The sequence below is a fragment of the Hemicordylus capensis genome, chromosome 8 (assembly GCF_027244095.1).
Source record: "Hemicordylus capensis ecotype Gifberg chromosome 8, rHemCap1.1.pri, whole genome shotgun sequence".
NCBI lineage: Eukaryota > Metazoa > Chordata > Lepidosauria > Squamata > Cordylidae > Hemicordylus > Hemicordylus capensis.
In genome coordinates, this window is record NC_069664.1 from 28,009,619 (window position 1) to 28,027,219 (window position 17,601).

Here is a 17,601-nt window from a genome sequence, read left to right on the forward strand (position 1 = left end):
GCGGTGGCTGGGCAGCCCTATTTCAGGGATGCTGGAGCAGTTGACAGCACTGAGCAGCGGGTTGGGCTGGATGACCTCCCGGGTCCCTTTCAATGCTAGCATTCTGTAATTGAGTTGCTAACTTCCTGTTGAGCACATACTTGGAGGCCAGATCTCAGGGTTTGGCAATATGCAGGGCCCTCCTTTGCTAAACCCTTTCCCCTTCCTTGCCATACAGGCTGAATCCTCTTCTATTCACACCATTTTCCAAAGTGCTTAAAAAAACAACCCAAAACTTACACCGATCTGTCTTCCTGTCTTACTCTTTTAGACAGGCTGTTCACAAAAATAAACACATGTTAAAAATGTGGTTAATCTATTGATACATGTAAATTGAGTAATCGAGAACATGGGGACTACAGATGGAGGGGGGAAATAAATGTGGATGTTTGCTGAGAGAACAAAGGATTCTAGAACAGGGTTTTTGATATGCGCTGGATCTTTTCCAATGCAAGCATCAACACCCGGAATCAAAGAACTAGCAGAAGAGGGCTTTCTGCAGGGGGGAAAGTGTGTTATGCCTGAGACTTCGGAGAGATGAAGTCAAACTTTCCTTCCTTTTGCTCCTGTTGCATACCCCCAGGATGTACTAGATCCAGATGAATGGGAGATAGTTAGAACACAAGAACAGTCCTGATGGATCAAGCTCAAAGCCCATCCAAGTTATCTTAGAGAGGCCTTCTTCTGCACGATCCCCACTGCACGTCAAGGCCCTCTGAGGAGGTCTGTCTTCAGTAGCCAGCAACACGCCCGGTGGCAACTCAGAGGTGGACCTTCTTTGTAGCTGCTCCTGGGCTGTGGAATGCACTTCCAGCAGACATACATCATCTGAGTTCATTATTAGCCTTCAGGAGAACCCTTAAGACCTATCTGTTTGGCCTGACCTTCCAGAGTTTTTAAACTGAAAAGGTTTGGCCTGGTTTTCCAGGGTGTTAAAAACTGGTTTAAGTATTTTAATAATGGTTTTAAGTTGCTTAAAACTAGTAGCCATGGATATACGTGTCCTCCATGAACTGGTCTTAGCCCCTTTTAAAGCCATGCAGGCTGGTGGCCACCACCACATCATGTGGCAGAGAAACCCACAGGTTAATGATGGTACCTGATGCCCAACTTGCCAGAGAGGCCAGCAGAAAGGTACCCTCTGCAGCACAGAGCATACGAGTCAGACTTCTGGCCCACCTAGACCCGGCTCTCCAAGGATTCGGGCAGGTTTTGCCAGACTCACCATCTGAGATCCTTGGAGATAAAGGGGAGCTGAGCCTGGGGCCTTCTTCACGCAAATCGTGCTCTACCTCTGAGCTATAGCCCTTCTAGTATTAACTCGAGCTTTAACTCTGCGAGGAGAGAGCTGGCCTTTTGTTGCCACGTCAATGAATTGGAAAGGTCAGTTCAACCAAATATGAGCCCCATCAGCTTCATCTGTCCGTCACCACCACCCCCCTTGCCGCTCCACTGAACAGGGTGTGTTGCCAGGTTTCAGAGGACGGAAAACACCAAACAGAACAACACACACAAATGGTTGGTTCCTTTAAGCTTATTTACTGATATTTGAATGCTTTAATTTTCTATTACCCAGACTCCAAAAACCCCCAACAAAACTCATTTTTTAAAAAATGACCAGTATTTTGTTCCGAAAACATACCACCTTATCAGCTAATTAATAAGAGAGCTATTTAACAAACATACGTACATCTGGATAATTAGGACAATAAAATTCTTTTTTTTCCTTAAACATTCAAAAAAACATGATCTGTTAAAAATACAGGATAATTAATGAGAGGCCTTTTTTGTATTTTGCTTTTTCAAATAATACTTCCAGATTGAATTATTTTTTTTTAACTTAGAAGGAGAAAAAAATCTGTTAGAAGGAATACATGATTGTATGGTGAAGTGAAAACAGAAACATGACTACAACTCTTTTTTTAAAGCAAAGCTAAAGTAGTGCTCAACTGGCTGCAGTGTTTCTTTTAGAGAACTGTTCCGTTGCAGATGGGAAGGAGGTGCAAGGGAGGGTGAAGGATCAAATGGCATCCTCAAACATGGGCTGTACTGAGATTCTAGAGGGGGAAACTAACCCAAGCAAAGAGACAGACAGCTCTTCCTGTTGGAAAGGCAAATGACCAATAAGGGGCAGCATTTCTTATGGAGACATGACGCGAGAAAGGAAAGGAATGTTGAGTCTCCACCGTTCTTTCCCAACCTGGTTCAGGGCCTTTCCTTGGGAGATCGTTTTGCAGGAAGTGGGTGCATCAGTCTAGTAGACCCAATGCCCGTGAGCAACATGGGGCCTCTTGTGAACTGTTCCCCCCCCCCCCCCCGCGATGCTATACCTTGCAAGCTCAAATGGCAGATAAGGTGCGGGGAGCCTATGATGTGTGTGGCACCACCAAAACAGGTAACTAGCACAGTTTTGTTGTGCAAACCCCTCATCCCACCCCTGAAACAAAAACAACCTTGCACAGGAAGCTAGAGAGCCATCTTCTTCCCCTTCTACTGGCAGCGGACTGTTTTTGTACAGAGAGATGCTTTCCAAACATTGGCGCTCCCAGTGGTAGGTTCTTTCTCCAGTGTGGATGGAGGGTCTTTTTACATGGGCAAAAAGACCACCCCCACTCCTTGCTCTGGAAGACGCCCTCCTCCACTAGGAAAGCAAATAGGATTTCTATTTTATGCCCCGCTCACCTGCACGTCTGCCAGGCTCTCAGACGCAGCTGCTAAGAGTTCAGCAATTGGTTCAGTCGAAGGGTGTACACCAAGTAGAAACTGCTCTAATGGGAGGCATAAGACAGAAGTGCAGACATACACGCAGACACCCTACCTGCCAGCCAAGAGGGAAGGGTATATTGGCCCTTGTGTTATTGTAGAAGAGGCCCCTATGGAGGAGGTTCCCGGACACGGACACTTATCATCCGCAGCTACGGCGGCCAAAGAGGAGGGGGGAAGTTGTTGTTGAACACATGGCAACCCTATGGAGATCACAACTTTCACCTATAGCTCCTTTGCGGTTGGTCCCAGGCCCCCCCACCTGCTCTACCATTTGGGGATTCTGCGACCTCATTCTGTTTTGTGCATAGACCGAGCCCAACTGGCACAGACAGAAAGCTGCCACCTGGATTGCCTTTTGAACTTGAATTCCCTACCAACTGGTTCCATAAATCTAGATTAAAGCAAAGAAAACAAAAGAAGAAGCAAAATTCCTAAGTGCTATGGAGCAGACATCTTCAAATTCTCCTCTTAAGGAAGTCTTTCATGACTGGTGTTTCTTTGTGGCGGTTTTTTGGGGGGTGGGGTGGGGGGATAAAGAGAGCTCCATCCTGCTATCCAGTCCAAAGATGGGAATGTTCATAGCCAGCCGTTAACGACAGGAAAGGTATCTTTGGCTGGAATTCCTCATGACTATTCAAATACTTAAAAAGAAAAAGGACTCCACAAAGTGCATTTGAATATTGACCCTCTCCACAAAAAATCAATCTGTGTTGGGGGCTTGTCGTACAGTAGATGCGCTACGGAGTTAGCCTGGGGATTTTTGGTTACGGTATTGGGAGCAAGAGACAATCCTCGTTTTCCATTCCCCTCCTTATAAGCAGAATAATGCCCTTAACAGGAAGATTGTATAATGTAGCACAGGAAAATCTGCAAAAACCCGACAAACTGGGGCGGGCGGGACCTCTAACACACAACTGGACAACTGGAAGAGAGCACAACACTTTGTTTTGCTTCCCAGAACAACAAAAAAAAGGGCTTCGGTCTACCATGGAAGATTGAGAAGACTGCCACTAACACTGTCTTCTGTTAACCTGCCTTATGTGGTTGATTCTGAGAAACTAACCCCCAGGTATCTTTTAGGGAACGTCATCCTCAGAGGGCGTCCTCTGCTGTTCGGTGGTGACACTCTCAGAGGTGGCAAAAGGGCAGGCAAGGATCTCAGGACTCTCGCCTCCCAAAGCAGCAGCAGAGGCAGACTGGCATCAAGGATCTGCAAATGAAAACGAGGCACTGGGCTGCTCAAAAGCCACTCCCACGAAGGACTGATCAGAATGCAAACATGGCGTCTAGACCATGGCAAGGACCGTGGCAAGGGAAGCGAAACCCAATGAGTGTGACGTTAACAGGGGCTGGAAAAGCAGCCCCTGAAACAGGAAAGGTGCACTGATTCATCTTGCCAGCTCAAGTGGGCTGGCAAAAGGAGGCAAAATAAAAGATTCATGTATGGGGGGCGGCGGGGGGGGGAGGACTTTAGGATTTGCTACTTGGAAAAAATCGGGAAGTGAGAGCTAGCAGGACCCTGCAGCATTCAGGTCGATACTGGGAGCAGGAAATTCCTGCAGGCATGGAAAGAGACACTTTGGCTCTGCAGGGGTTCCTGCCACTGAAGAGAGATGGTGAGCCGCACACCTGGCTTCTCCGCTCTGGTGATACGTGTCAGTTCACGGGCTCCAAATGCTTGAAGGGGACCTACGCGTCTCCCCCATTCAGCCTGCCTGCTTTTGCGCTACTCTTCTTCCTGCGAGGGGAAGGAGAGGTTTGCGTTTCGCATGACTGGGAAACAGCAGTTTTGATTCTTGGCCATTACAGCTACAGGGAAAATGTGTTTCTGTGTTAATGGAGCAGGGGGAATGACCTTCACACTGGAGGGAGGGAGGGAAGGAAGGAAGATCCTCCACACTTCACACACAGCAGAAAGAAAACACATTACAGGAATTTCAAGGGTTTGGCACCTTCAGATCTGGCTGGTCAGGAAAGGCAGCCCAAGATTTAGGTGGATGGTGCAGAAACAGAGAGGCAACATCAACAGCTGAATTCCAAACTGATTCGTCTCATGCAGGCAGCATCCATCCCAGGACCAATTATGGGTGATGCAGTGCACGCAACGCTCCACGCTAGTGTTTTTAAATCTGTGCCGTATAAGGCTGCAATTTCCATTCTCAGACTGGGGGTGATTTAGAACGCCCTGGAATACCAGAAATCGGTTAGTGAAATATGGCAGAGCTGCTTTCTGGCTATTCTGTTTTTCTTTGTTGTTGACCCCTCTGGACTAACCACGGTCATTTCAAAAGCACTTTGGCACAAACAGTGCAAGCCAAATAAAAAAACCCAAATGCTGCTGCTCTCCACCCCTCAATGGTCTGCAAGGCATACTCCTGGGCATGGAAGATTCCTAACACTCTGAAACAGCAGTGGAGAACTTTTGCAGGGGCTGCTGCCTGCATCAGGAAGGACTCGACAGGCGCAGATGGTAGCTGTAAGCACATTTCTAACAGGTCTGCCCTGATCTGGGAAAGGCTTTGGAGGGTGGGGAAAAGACACAAAACAAGAGGCCATGTCACTGCTTTCCATGCGGACAGTCCAGTTCAAGGTCGACCCAAAGTCAAGGGCGGAAGGGAAAACATTAATTTTTTTAAAAACCCCTCACATGTCAATGAAGGAGGTTCCAAAAGAGAACCAGGTGTCCAGCCTTCCAGCACCGATGTAGTGCATGGTGGATCCTCAGTGCATAACCAGAAGGAAGCTGTCCTCACTGCGCTGGACGTGGCCCGTGGGTAGCTTTTCTGAGCACAGTCCGGTTACCAGCAGAATCTGATCCAGTGAAAAACTGAGAGAGGCGCCACCCACCCACCCTGGCCTCGCATGAAGCTTCAAGGAGCAGAAGGATGTCAGAGGCCTACAGACTGGCACTTTTTTTCTTCTCAAAGCAAAAATAAAATACAAATTAAAGTGTGCTTTCAGTACACGGAATGAAGTCAAATAAATACATTGATTTGTTTTTTATATGTCTAGATACATTTTTTTTATATCCTACACCCAAAGCTTTATACATTTGGTTTCTTTCCCCCACCCCCTTCCCCTCTTTCCTCTGTTCTGAATTTTAAAAACCTGGTTGCGAGGAAGAGCAAGAGGAGGAGGAGGAGGAAGAGGAGGAGAAGGAGAACAGAAAAACCACCTCTCCCCGACAGGCTAGTGCAGAGGCCCAGAAGGAAAGTGCCCCCTCCCCCCCACCCCCAACCTGCTGGAGCACCCTTAGTGCTTGGATGGTCAGCAGAAAGTGACCTCCCCCGCCACAGAGTCCAGGCAGAAGGCCGTCAGGTGCAGACAAGGCTGATACTTCCGTCCAAACTTCAGCCACTTACAGGAAGCGTGACTAACTTTTATCTGAGGAAGAAAGAGGGGGTGGGTGGGTGGAAAGGTAGAGGCTGTGCTGCAAAAGAGGCAAGGACTGTGATTCTCATGCACAGCCAAATCCAGAAATGAACCACCGCCAACCAGAGCTCCCATCAAGTTCCCTTTATTGCCTGGTATCACATTTGCTTCATGGAGCTTGCTTTTCTATGACTACCGTCCTGCCATTACACCCTCCTCCTCCTCTTTATAGAAGGTGCACAATCAAGGAAACTCATCTCCGCTTCTAACAGTATCCCAGAGAAAGCTCTCCCGTCGTTTACGGAGATGCATCTCTGTATTACACAGTTCAGCATGAACAGAGGAGGCGGGGAATGATGCCGTTCTTTCTGTTTCCTCTAACAGCAGAAACAAAGAATCGCATCATGGTGCAAAAAACCAAAACCGAACTGAGGAGGTAGGAGCAGGAGCCCTTGTGTCTTGCTACAGATTGTGAGCTAGCAATGGAGTCACGGTTCCTATGAACTTCTGAGCTTCTCGCAGGCTTCTGGCTAGGACAAGCACCATACCCACATGTGGCCGCACAGAGGACAGAAGGGAGGGCAACCCGCAGTGCCAGTGGAGGCCTCTTTCAGCCCTAAGAGCAGCCCCCTGACTATTTATTTCCTTGTTTATTTATGAAGCCTATGCGAAGCTTCGACTGAGGCTAGATAGGAACACAGACATGTGAAGCAGCCTTATACTGAGTCAGACCATCAGCCAGCTCTCTGAGGTTTCAGGCAGGAGTCTCTCCCAGTCCTACCTGGAGATGCTGCCAGGGACTGAACCAGGGAAGGCTCCAGGGAAGAGCTAAGGCTCCATCTGGAGCGGAGAGGACCATTCTCGCTTTGCCCAGCACTGGGCAGGGGCTGCCTTGAAGTGGGCAAAAGAGGCACCTTTTTAAAGTGGTGGTTCTCTTTCCTGAGCAGGGGGAGAGCAAGTGGCTCTATCCATACCCAGCACAACATCCCTCCCAGTGGCTGTTGTTAATAATAATAATAATAATAATAATTCGATTTCTATACCGCCCTTCCAAAAATGGCTCAGGGCAGTTTACAAAGAGAGATAACAAACAAATAAGATGGCTCCCTGTCCCCAAAGGGCTCACATTCTAAAAAGAAACATAGGACACACACCAGCAACAGTCACTGGAAGTACTGTGCTGGGGGTGGATAGGGCCAGTTACTCTCCCCCTGCTAAATAAAGAGAATCACCTGTTGCTGGTGTCTATTCTGTTTCTTTTTTAGATAGTGAACCCTTTGGGGGCAGGGAGCCATTTTATTTGTTTGTTTATTATTTCTCTATGTAAACCGCTTTGGAAACTTTTGTCGAAAAGCAGTATATAGATATTTGTTCTTGCTGTTCAAGGGAGACAGAGCCATCTTGGAAGGCATACACACAAAGTGCTGTGAAGTACAGCCCTTCTCAGAGTTTTCCCCACAGAGCTCCTGAGGAAGGATTCCCATCGCTCTTAAAGGGCCAAGCCAGCACTGAGAACTGAAAGGCTCTCATTGAAGATGTCTTGCCCCAAGTGGTCCCTGTTAAAAATAATGAAAGTCACCGCAGGAGTGCAAGCCACGTCAGAATGGAGCTATGCAAGCCTGTCACACAGAAGCTTGCTAGCTCATTCTGAAAAGATCCCCATCTTCAGCCTTTTTTTAAAAAATCCAACAAAAAACCTCAGTTGCGCACAAGCTTCTAAATTCTGAAGAGGGAAAAGGTAACATGGGAAGAGCCCTTCGCTGATCTTCTGTTGGCTCCTTAGAGCTATTGGCCCATTTTGATTGACACATCAGTGCACATCATCAGTGAGGAGAGAGCGGGGTTAAAAGGAGAGGAGAGCGTCTACCACACAATCCGCTTAGAGGCAGGACTGCAGTGTCAGCAGACCTGAGCATTGATTCACAATGTCTTGGAGCCAGCAGCTTCTCCTGAAAAAGCTGGAGCCAAAACGAAAGCTCTGAAGACTTTCACGAGAAAGATTACCTGCTGGCTCCACTGGTGGCCTCTGGTGCCAAGGCCCAGAGATACTGGAGCATTCAATTACTGTTCAGGGGCGTACCTGAGTGCTCGTCTGTAGGGGCTGAGCCAGCCAGCCTTTGCCGAAGAAGAGTGGCGTAGTTCTCCTCCATCTCCTGAAAGAGACAACCCAGCACAGAAGCTTGATCTGTGGTCTGCTTGCAGAGGAACATTTGGACTCAAAGGGACCGGAACTAACAGATCCAGCTTGGGAGCCTTCCCAAGACTGCGTTTTAAACCAACGTGGGGAGCTCACGTGCCGAGGGACAGTGTCTCCTTCTCACACAGGAGCATCTCGTTAATTGCAGATTCACTCTCCGTGGCCGGGTAATAGGCCACGTATACTGACCTCGGTATACGCGGGGGTGGGCGTGGAGAAGTAAAAAAGGGTTAGATCTGCGTATCCACAGTTCAGGGGTGGCTCGGAGGTCATGCCCGGTCTCCATTTTGTCACAGAGAGCCGTTTTATGGATCATTTAAAAACAACAACAACAATGGGCAAAAGATGGCAATTTTTGACTCCTGGAGGGCATTATTGGACTGCTGGGGACCTGTGGAGCACCCCAAGCTGCCAATTTCTAGGTCCTTTTAGCCCCACTTTGAAAAGAAAAACACCCCCAAAAGGACAATTTTCAGCCGATTTTCCTCTCCTGGAACCTAACCTTCACAATCCCATTGCACCAATAACCCAGTATTCGTGGTTTCCGTATCCACAGTAGTAGCGGAGAATGGAACCCCCACGAACACTGAGGTTCTCCTGTACTAAATCAAAAAGTTGACCTTACTCTGGGATAAGGGGGCAGAGTCTTGCAGTTGTGGTGGCAATGGGCAGAGCAGCCCTTCAAACGTGAGAAGAGGCACTTTAGGAATGTTAAATGTGGTAGTTGCTTTCTTAAGTAACTACCATACAGCCATTACCACGACAGCAAAGACTGCACTTTATAGCATCTTCTTGGCCAGGAGTCCTTGACATTATTCTCCATACGAAGACCCGGGCCAATTCCCAGACGAAATTTTCACAAGGCCTCTACTCATGTTATGCACAATGTACAGATCAGTATGCACCTTATGTTCAATGCACATATGGCACTGCATTGCTGAACTTGTACCCTGCATTTGGGGGACCTGTACCCAGGTTCACTTTTAAGTTAACACATGTATAGTTGTTCACACTAAAACAGACACTGTACACATGGACAATGTAGGATCTGAAGAGGGCTACGGTGGAACCCATCTCAATCTCCAAGTAAAGTAAAGAAATATCTTACACTCATGAAGAGGATTCCCCACCAGGCTGTGGGCAGACTGCTTCTGGGTTAGAGTGAAGAGGTGATACAGACACACTTCCTATTTCTATGGGATCGCTCACAAGATTTTTCTCAGGCCTACCTGGAGTTGCTGCCAGGGACTGAACCTGGGACCTTGTGTGTGCTAAGCAGATGCTTTAGCCCTGAGCTACGGACCCATCCCCGGATCTAGATTCTCCTCTAAGCAAATGCTGGCCTTTTTCTTCCAGCTGCTGAGATCCTGTCTACTTCTCCCCTTAGGTGGTTAGGACTTGATACCCTGCTTCAGTAAATCCAGACTGATCTCAGCCTGTGACCCCTGGATCTCTAAGATCTAGACAGCATCTACGTTTGCTGGTCTCGGCATTTATGGCATGAGAACTACCACCGACCTCAGTCGGAAGAACTGCCATGGGAGTCAGGCCAGGAGATAAAGATGCATCTATCCTTAGGTCTTAACATGATATGAACTGTTCCTGCAGGGTCAGGACCAAGTCCTATGCAGCCCAGCAACCTGTTTCCCACAGTGGCCCACTGGATGCCTCTGAGGAGGCCACAGGCAAGCGATGAAGGCACGCCTTCTCTACTGCTGTTGCTCCCCTGCGACTAGAATTCAGAGGCATCCTTGCTCTGAGCCTGGAGATAAACTGCAGTCACCAAGACTAACAAACATTGATAGACCTGTCCTCCATGAATTTGTCTATGCCTTGCTTAAAGCCATCCAAGCTTGGATCCAACCACCACATCCTGTGGCGGAGAATTCTTTAGGTTAACTATGTGCTGTGTGAAAAAATACTTCCTTTTGTCCATCCTAAATTTGCTGGCAGTCCATTTCATGCAACGACTGTTGGTTCTAGTGTTATGAGGGGGAGAAAAGTCTCTCTCTTCTCACCAGTCCATGCTTAATTTCATAAACCCTGATCATGGTTTCTAAAACCACGATCGAGGTCACCTTTTCCCTCAACTAAAAATGTGACGTCCTTAAAGAAACAGGGACCCAAGGGAAACAATACATTCACACAAATACACTGTACAGTACCTTTAAGTGTTCAAGATTGGCTTCTATCTTCTGTATGTAATGCATGATCAGGCTACGTGACTCTACGGAGGAGAAGGGAGGGCTGAGTACGTGTGAGGATTCCTCAGCAGGATCCCAGGGGGAGGCCATTGATTCCTCTGCAAACGGCGAGTCTCCTCTGACCAACTGGGCATCCCGCAGAAGGGCTGGCTGTGGGTGGGGGGAGTCCATTGTGCCGTTGCCCGAAGTGCACTGTAGGACCAGCGAAGAGACCTCCTCATCTGTGGAGCTCTCCTGGACTGTCCCGTATCCATCAAGGATCAAATAATTTCCTGCAAAGAGAATACCTTGATGCCAATATGCTCCCAGATCAGAAAAGCTTGTCGAAAGAGATAGTGAAATATGCATGTCATCTTCACCTCACTGCGTGCCATGGAAGTGTGACATATGGCAAACTTTTGCAGAAGCTTCAGATGTATTTAGAACTTAATGGCTTGATATTTGGGCTCAAGCCTGTCTATCTGGCCCTTCTTGCTAATCCTAGAGGCACAAGAAAGCTCAAAACAGAGGCCTGTGTGCACCATCTGAACTAGGATGTTTTGGCATCATCTCTGATTGTGGCAATATTTCATTCCAGTCCATCCCAGAGAAAGGAACGTAGGAAGCTGCCATGTACTGCGTCAGACCATTGGTCCATCTAGCTCAGTATTGTCTACACAGACCGGCAGCAGCTTCTCCAAGGTTGCAGGCGGGAATTTCTCTCAGCCCTCTCTTGGAGATGCTGCCAGGGAGGGAACTTGGAACCTTCTGCTCTTCCCAAAGTGGCTCCACCCCCTAAGGGGAATATTTGACAGTGCTGCTCACACGTCTAGTCTCTCATTCATGTGCAACCAGGGTGGACCCTGCTTAGCTAAGGGGACAAGTCATGCTTGCTACCACCAGACCAGCTCTCCTCCACAAGGGGGAGATGGGGCTGTATCTCAGTGGGAGAGCACCTGCTTTCCATGCAGAAGGTCCCAGGTTCAATCCCTGGCAGGATCTCCAGGCACAGCTGGGAAAGACTCTTGCCTGAAGCCCTGCTGCCAGTCAGTGCAGACAATACTGTCTAGATGGACCAGACTTCTGACTCAGCAGAAGGCAGTTTCCTCTGTTCCTACTGGAGAAGGACCACAGCTCAGTGGCACAGCCCCTGCTTGGCATGCAGAAGGTTCCTGGCATATGGCTGGGAAAGACCCCTGTGAGAACACCTGGATAAGCTGCTGCCAGCCAGAGTAGACGATCCTGAGCTAGATCGACCCAGAGTCTGACTCGATATAAAGCAGCTTCCTATAGGGATGGGGGCTGTAGCTCAGTGGTCAGTCCCTGGCAGCATGTCCAGCTAGGACTGGGAAAGACTCCTGCATGAAGCCCTGGAGAGCTGCTGCCAGACCGAGTAGGCAGTACTGAGCTGGAGGAGCCCACGGTCTCACTCCGCAGAAGGCAGCTTCCCACGTCCTTATTCCTCTGTGGGATTTGCTCACCTGAGATCCGCAACTGCACCTCCTCTTCCTCCTTCCTCTCCGCCACTTCGCCTTCGGACTGGTTCTCGTCGCTGTGGGCTTCGCGAGCATCAAAAAAGTGCTCCCCGCCCTCCTCGGCCCCCACCCCTTCCAGCTCCGTGGTTGGGGTATCTGGATCCGTGCTCAGGGGGTCCGTCAGCTGACTGCTCCTTGGTGTGGGGTCCCCCAGCGGCACGAACTCCCCCGAAGTCCGGGGGCTGTAACAAAGTCCCAAATGACTTGCTCCTGTGCTGGAAGGTGTCCGGCTAGCCCCGGAGAGGGAGGGCTTGGCACTGTCCAAATGATGCAGTCCTCTCCGGGCACCGCTCTCCACTTGGGTCCCCTGGGAAACTGTCCTATGCCTGGAGAAACGCTGCCGGGCCACGAGGGGGCCCTTTTCGGACAGGCCCAGCTGCTCCATCAGAAGCTGCTTCAACAAGCCCACTGAAAGGAAACATGAACAACAGTAACGGAATTTAGCAGGTGGGCTTTATGCCAGATGTTGCTGGACTACAACTCCCATCACCCCCGCCAATCAATCAATCAATCAATCAATTTATGCCCCGCCCCTCCAGTACACTGCTGCTCGGGGAGGCTCACAACCTGAATAAAATAGAAAGAAACTTAAGTGAAAGTTTAACACATTTAAACAAGTTAAAAGCCAAAGCTAAAACCACATTTAGAATTGCAAATTTCAAAAGTTTCAAATTAAAAGTGATTAGTAAAAAGCTGACAGCTAAGAACCAGGCAAAGGCACTCACGGCAAGGGGCGATGGGAGTTTCAGGCCGACAACCCAAGCTTGCGAATCCCTCCTCTGTGGTCTCAGTCAGAGACCTTTCCCAGCCCTGCTGCTGGTCTGAGATCCATAGACATAAGCAGCTGACCGATACCGAGCCTTTCTTCCCTGCCCTACCTCGAGATGCTGCCAGGGAGTGAACCTGGGACCTTCCGCAGACCAAGTCGATGCTCTACTGCTGAGCCACGGCCCCAATCCACAGGTGTGGGAAAGTCTTGGGGTTCTACTAATATAGGGTGCTTATCTGGCTCAACAGGCAATGGCTGCCCATGAGCCCTTCCCTACCCAAACAGCCAGACCGCCCCTGGCGTATACTTACAATTCCTTAGTGCATCCAACGCCCATTGCTCTTCTGAGATTTGGAAAGGGAGCTCCGGACTGGTGTGGCTGTAGCGCTCGGAGGACTCTTTGATCAGCAGGTCTGCCGGCGGTTCTTTCCCAAACGGCCCCTCGGCCTCCAGCAGCTCCTCCTCTTCCGACTTCTCCGACACGGAGGCTGCGGATAGAGGCTGCGCCTTCAGCAGCAGGGGGGACTCCAGGCCCAGGTCTTTATCTGGAAGCAAACCATGGCCCACCAGAATCAAGGCCACTCTGCATGAATGCTGCTCTTCGCCCAGGGGCTGGGCGGGCAGGGGTTCTCACACCTGGGTGCCCAGATGCTGTCGGACTTCAACTCCCATAATGGGGAGTCTGGGAGTGGAAGTCCAACATCATCCTGAGGCGCTGACTGTAATCCTCTGTAAAACGGCAGCTGGGTCAGAGGGCTTTCCCTCCTACCTCATTAAGCAGCTGGCTGCAGCTGCTGGGCAGGATGGAGCCCTCGGAACCAGCTGCCACTCAACAGACAATCTCTGCCGGCACCTCTGACCTTGTTTTTCCCTCGCAGACATTCAAAAGCCAGGAGCACACTGCTCCCAACACTGGTTAGGACAGGGCTCCTACTCAGTGAGCACTCGTGCGAATGAGCCCCATGTGTTTAAACGTATGTTTGGTTATTGAATGACACAGACCCGGGGGGAGGAGGAACATTGGAACACAGTTCCAGAATGGGGCTTTTGCTCCACTCTGCCCCACCCCACAACCCCTTGCAGTTTTTCCTGAAAGAAACGAACAACTGCAGAAAGACTTCCAATGCATACGAGAAGTCGCCCTTGTTCCACCAGACCAAAAGTCCACTCAGTTCAACAGTAGCCCGCCAGCTGTGCAGGGCCTCTCTCCTGATGGCCCTACTCAGGAGGAGGTGCCGGCCAGCTCCAGCACCTGCCCTAAGGGAGGAGATCTGGCCTTGTGGTAGCAAGCATGACATGTCCCCTTAGCTAAGCAGGGTCCACCCTGGTTGCATATGAATTGGGAGACTAGAAGTGTGAACATTGTAAGATATTCGCCTAAGGGGATGGAGCCGCTCTGGGAAGAACATCTAGGTTCCAAGTTCCCTCCCTGGCAGCATCTCCAACATAGGGCTGAGAGAGAGATTCCTGCCTGCAACCTTGAAGAAGCCGCTGCCAGTCTGTGAAGACAATTCTGAACTAGATGGACCTATGGTCGGGTAAGAAGGGAGCTTCTTGTGTTCCTATGGATCAGGGCCAGCTCCAGGAAGCGGTGGGGCTCCTCCTCCTAGATAACCCCTCCTCTTGCAGTCAGCTTTTGCTGGTTTGACAACTCTTTCTTTGAGGTCTTGCCTTCAACTGCTGGCCTTGAGTACGGACAAAAAGGTCACCCACATGGCATCAGGAAAACCTCCTAATGAGCAGTTCCATGGACATCTTACCTGGACTCTGCATGCTGCTGTCAGGAGTCACTTGCCCTCCCTTCAGTTTAGGCTGGTCCTCCTCCTCCTCCCTGCAAGACGAAAACAAATTAACCACACGTACTGAACAGCAACACAACTTGCTTTTCTTTCTTTAAGACCCTGACTGGTTAAGGCTGATGCAGTTGTCAGAACGGCACCCAAAACAGAAACCCAGCAACTTACTCGCATGGTCCGGATTGTAATGGAATCACCCCTTGGCCTCTTCCATCCTTCCCCGTTCCTGCCATCCGTGCTATGAGGTCCTGCCACCTGGAGGGAGGCAAGGAGGACACACTTAAAGATAACATCCTGCCCGCTCCCCACCAATGCAAAACTGTTGGTGGGCACTCCCATTCACTCATCAGGCATCATTTTTCACTGCCCACAGACTAGTAGATTGCTGTTGCCTTGCACACAGGCACCGTTCCACTTCTTGTATTTCTTGTCTCGCCTCTATATTATGGCAGCAATCAAAGCTTTACTCAAAGGCGTGTAGGTATCACCTGCACACCATCACACTTCACTGCAGTTTGCCCCTTAAAAGTCGTAAATGTGTTTGTATGAATTGGCATACCTGTGTTCCTTGCATGGTACAGATAGGAAGTGAAATGCTGTACCTACATTCAACATAACATGTGAATGACTGTACCTGTGTACAATCATTGTATGAGTGTTGAACGCAACGTGTGAATGGGCCTTAACTTAAACCTGTTTGGCAACAATTGGTTAAGTGGGGCTTACAAAGATGACCTGTACAACCCTTTCCCCATGGCATAGCTGATGATGGGGGGGGGGAGTGGGGGGCAGAGGAGACGAGAAAAACAGTTTTCCTTATTAAGAGGACTGCTCTTTTAACCAAAGTAGTAAACCACATGGATATATCAGGAAGTCGTCAGAAAGCCATTTCTCTCCAGTGTGTCTCCAGGCAGCATGAATGAAAATAGAGAGAATGACTAATTCTGCACTTCGGAAGTTAAGAGCCCACTAGGGATGCCAGGCAGGTGAACAAAAAGCTCGTCACGCTGCTGAGGCCTTTCGTTACAAGGAGGAAGTTGCTTTAATTGCAGACTGCCTGCAGGAAATAAAGACTTGCGCACTTTTCTTTCTGCAGTGAACTTTTCAAAGTTTATAATTAATACCCTCACTCCTCTTTCCAGGAACATTTGCAGTGTGTATAAAGGAGAAACAGAATTCATTGAAAGGAACATCAACCAGAGAATGTATGAAAAGCCCCCACATTCCCTGTGTCTGGTGTTTTTTGCTTCAGTAGGACGCGGCCTGCAAACTGCCTCGGGAAGCTAAGCCACCCCTGACCTTGTAAACAAACTCTTAATTACATGCCATCCAGACCATGTAGGATGAAAAGGCAATTGACTGCCAGAGGTGACGAGAAATCCATCTCAAACAAACAGCAAGAGGTGATCCGGCTCATAACCAACTCCCTGGAGCCTCAGAGTTTCCAAGGACAGTCACTTTCCTTCTCAACTGTGGCAGCTTTCAAGGCAAGGCAAGGCAAGGCTGGACCAAGCTTAGGCACGTCGCAAAATTCCTACGAGCAGCCTGTACCTCCGGTCACCTTTGCCCAGAAAAGCTAGCATCCTTCAGCCTGTCCCATTAACCTTGCATAATTGCTGCTGGACACAGGATGCAGCAGAAGCAAAGAAATGAAGGGTGCAGTGTCAGCAAAGCCGTTCTCTGGAAGTTCTCTTTCCAGGGGATTATCTGAGTTGCTCGAGGCAGAAGTCCGGGCAGAAGATAATGCAAGGCAATGTCCTTTACGCTAGCTCAGGCGTGGGCAAATGGGGTGCACCAGCTGTTGAACTACAACTCCCATCTGCCCCAAGCACAATGAATTGATGAAGTGGGCAAGGAGTCAAGTGACCTTGTGTGTGTGTGTATTCAAACCACAACCCTGGGGCTGTGGAATGCACAGGGAAGAGCTGCATCCTCTCTGGTGGCCTTCAGAAGAGCACTATTAATGCACTCTGCCTGTGCAGCCAGGCTCCTAGTTGGTTTTTTAAACATGATTCTAAACTTTAGTTTTTTAAAAAAGTTTATAGATAAGAACATAAGAACAGCCCTGCTGGATCAGGCCCAAGGCCCATCTAGTCCAGCATCCTGTTTCGCACAGTGGCCCACCAGATGCCACTGGAAGCCACAGGCAGGCGTTGAGGGCTTGCCTTCTCTCCTGCCATTACTCCCCTGCAACTGGTACTCAGAGGCACCCTGCCCTTGAGGCTGGAGGTGGCCCACAGCCCTCTGACTAGTAGCCATTGATAGACCTCTCCTCCATGAAGTCATCCAAACCCCTCTTAAAGCCATCCAGGTTGTTGGCTGTCACCACATCCTGTGGCAGAGAGTTCCACAAGTGGAACACGCGTTGTGTGAAAAAGTACTTCTGTTTGTTGGTCCTAGACCTCCTGGCAATCAATTTCATGGAGTGATCCCTGGTTCTAGTGTTGTGTGAGAGGGAAAAGAATCTCTCTCTCTCCACTTTCTCCATGCCATGCATGTTATTTTAATTAGTTGCCAACCACTTTGAGATCTGGTATAAAAGTGTGCTAAACAAGCCAGCCAGCAAGGATATCAAATGAGGATCTGATCTTGCAACTGCAGTCTATTATGAACAGTGAAAGGAAGCTTCCAGCCATCTCCCGTCACGTGGAAAGATGACATACAAGCATAACTGCATTCTGCTGAGTCAGACCATCTAGCTCAGTGTTGTTTACACAGTCTGGCAACACCTTCTCCAAGCTTGCAGGCAGAAACCAATCTCAGCCCTATCTGGAGATGCCAGGGAGGGAACTTGTAACCTTTTGCATGCAAGCATGCAGAGCTCTTCCCTGCACAGCCCCAACGCCTAGGGGGAAGATCGTACAGTGCTCACACATGTAGTCTCCCATTCAAATGCAAGCCAGGGTGGACCCTGCTTAGCAAAGGGGACAAATGCATGCTTGCT

At 49.3% G+C, this 17,601-nt stretch overlaps 1 protein-coding gene across 4 annotated transcripts in view; it reads right to left on the reverse strand.

Annotated features, from left to right (window-relative positions):
- Nucleotides 1–1,562: 1,562 nt before the first annotated feature.
- The window catches only part of ARHGEF12 (Rho guanine nucleotide exchange factor 12), a 100,027-nt gene continuing 83,988 nt past the window's right edge, over nucleotides 1,563–17,601 (reverse strand). For all 4 annotated transcript variants that reach the window (XM_053269178.1, XM_053269177.1, XM_053269176.1 and 1 more), the window contains 7 exons: nucleotides 14,826–14,912; nucleotides 14,622–14,692; nucleotides 13,173–13,406; nucleotides 12,039–12,500; nucleotides 10,540–10,850; nucleotides 8,258–8,330; nucleotides 1,563–6,189 (listed from right to left, as the gene is read on the reverse strand). In XM_053269178.1, the coding sequence (XP_053125153.1) occupies nucleotides 6,179–6,189; nucleotides 8,258–8,330; nucleotides 10,540–10,850; nucleotides 12,039–12,500; nucleotides 13,173–13,406; nucleotides 14,622–14,692; nucleotides 14,826–14,912 (1,249 nt within the window). In that variant the 3' untranslated portion in view covers nucleotides 1,563–6,178. The remainder of the gene's footprint in view (nucleotides 6,190–8,257; nucleotides 8,331–10,539; nucleotides 10,851–12,038; nucleotides 12,501–13,172; nucleotides 13,407–14,621; nucleotides 14,693–14,825; nucleotides 14,913–17,601) is intronic.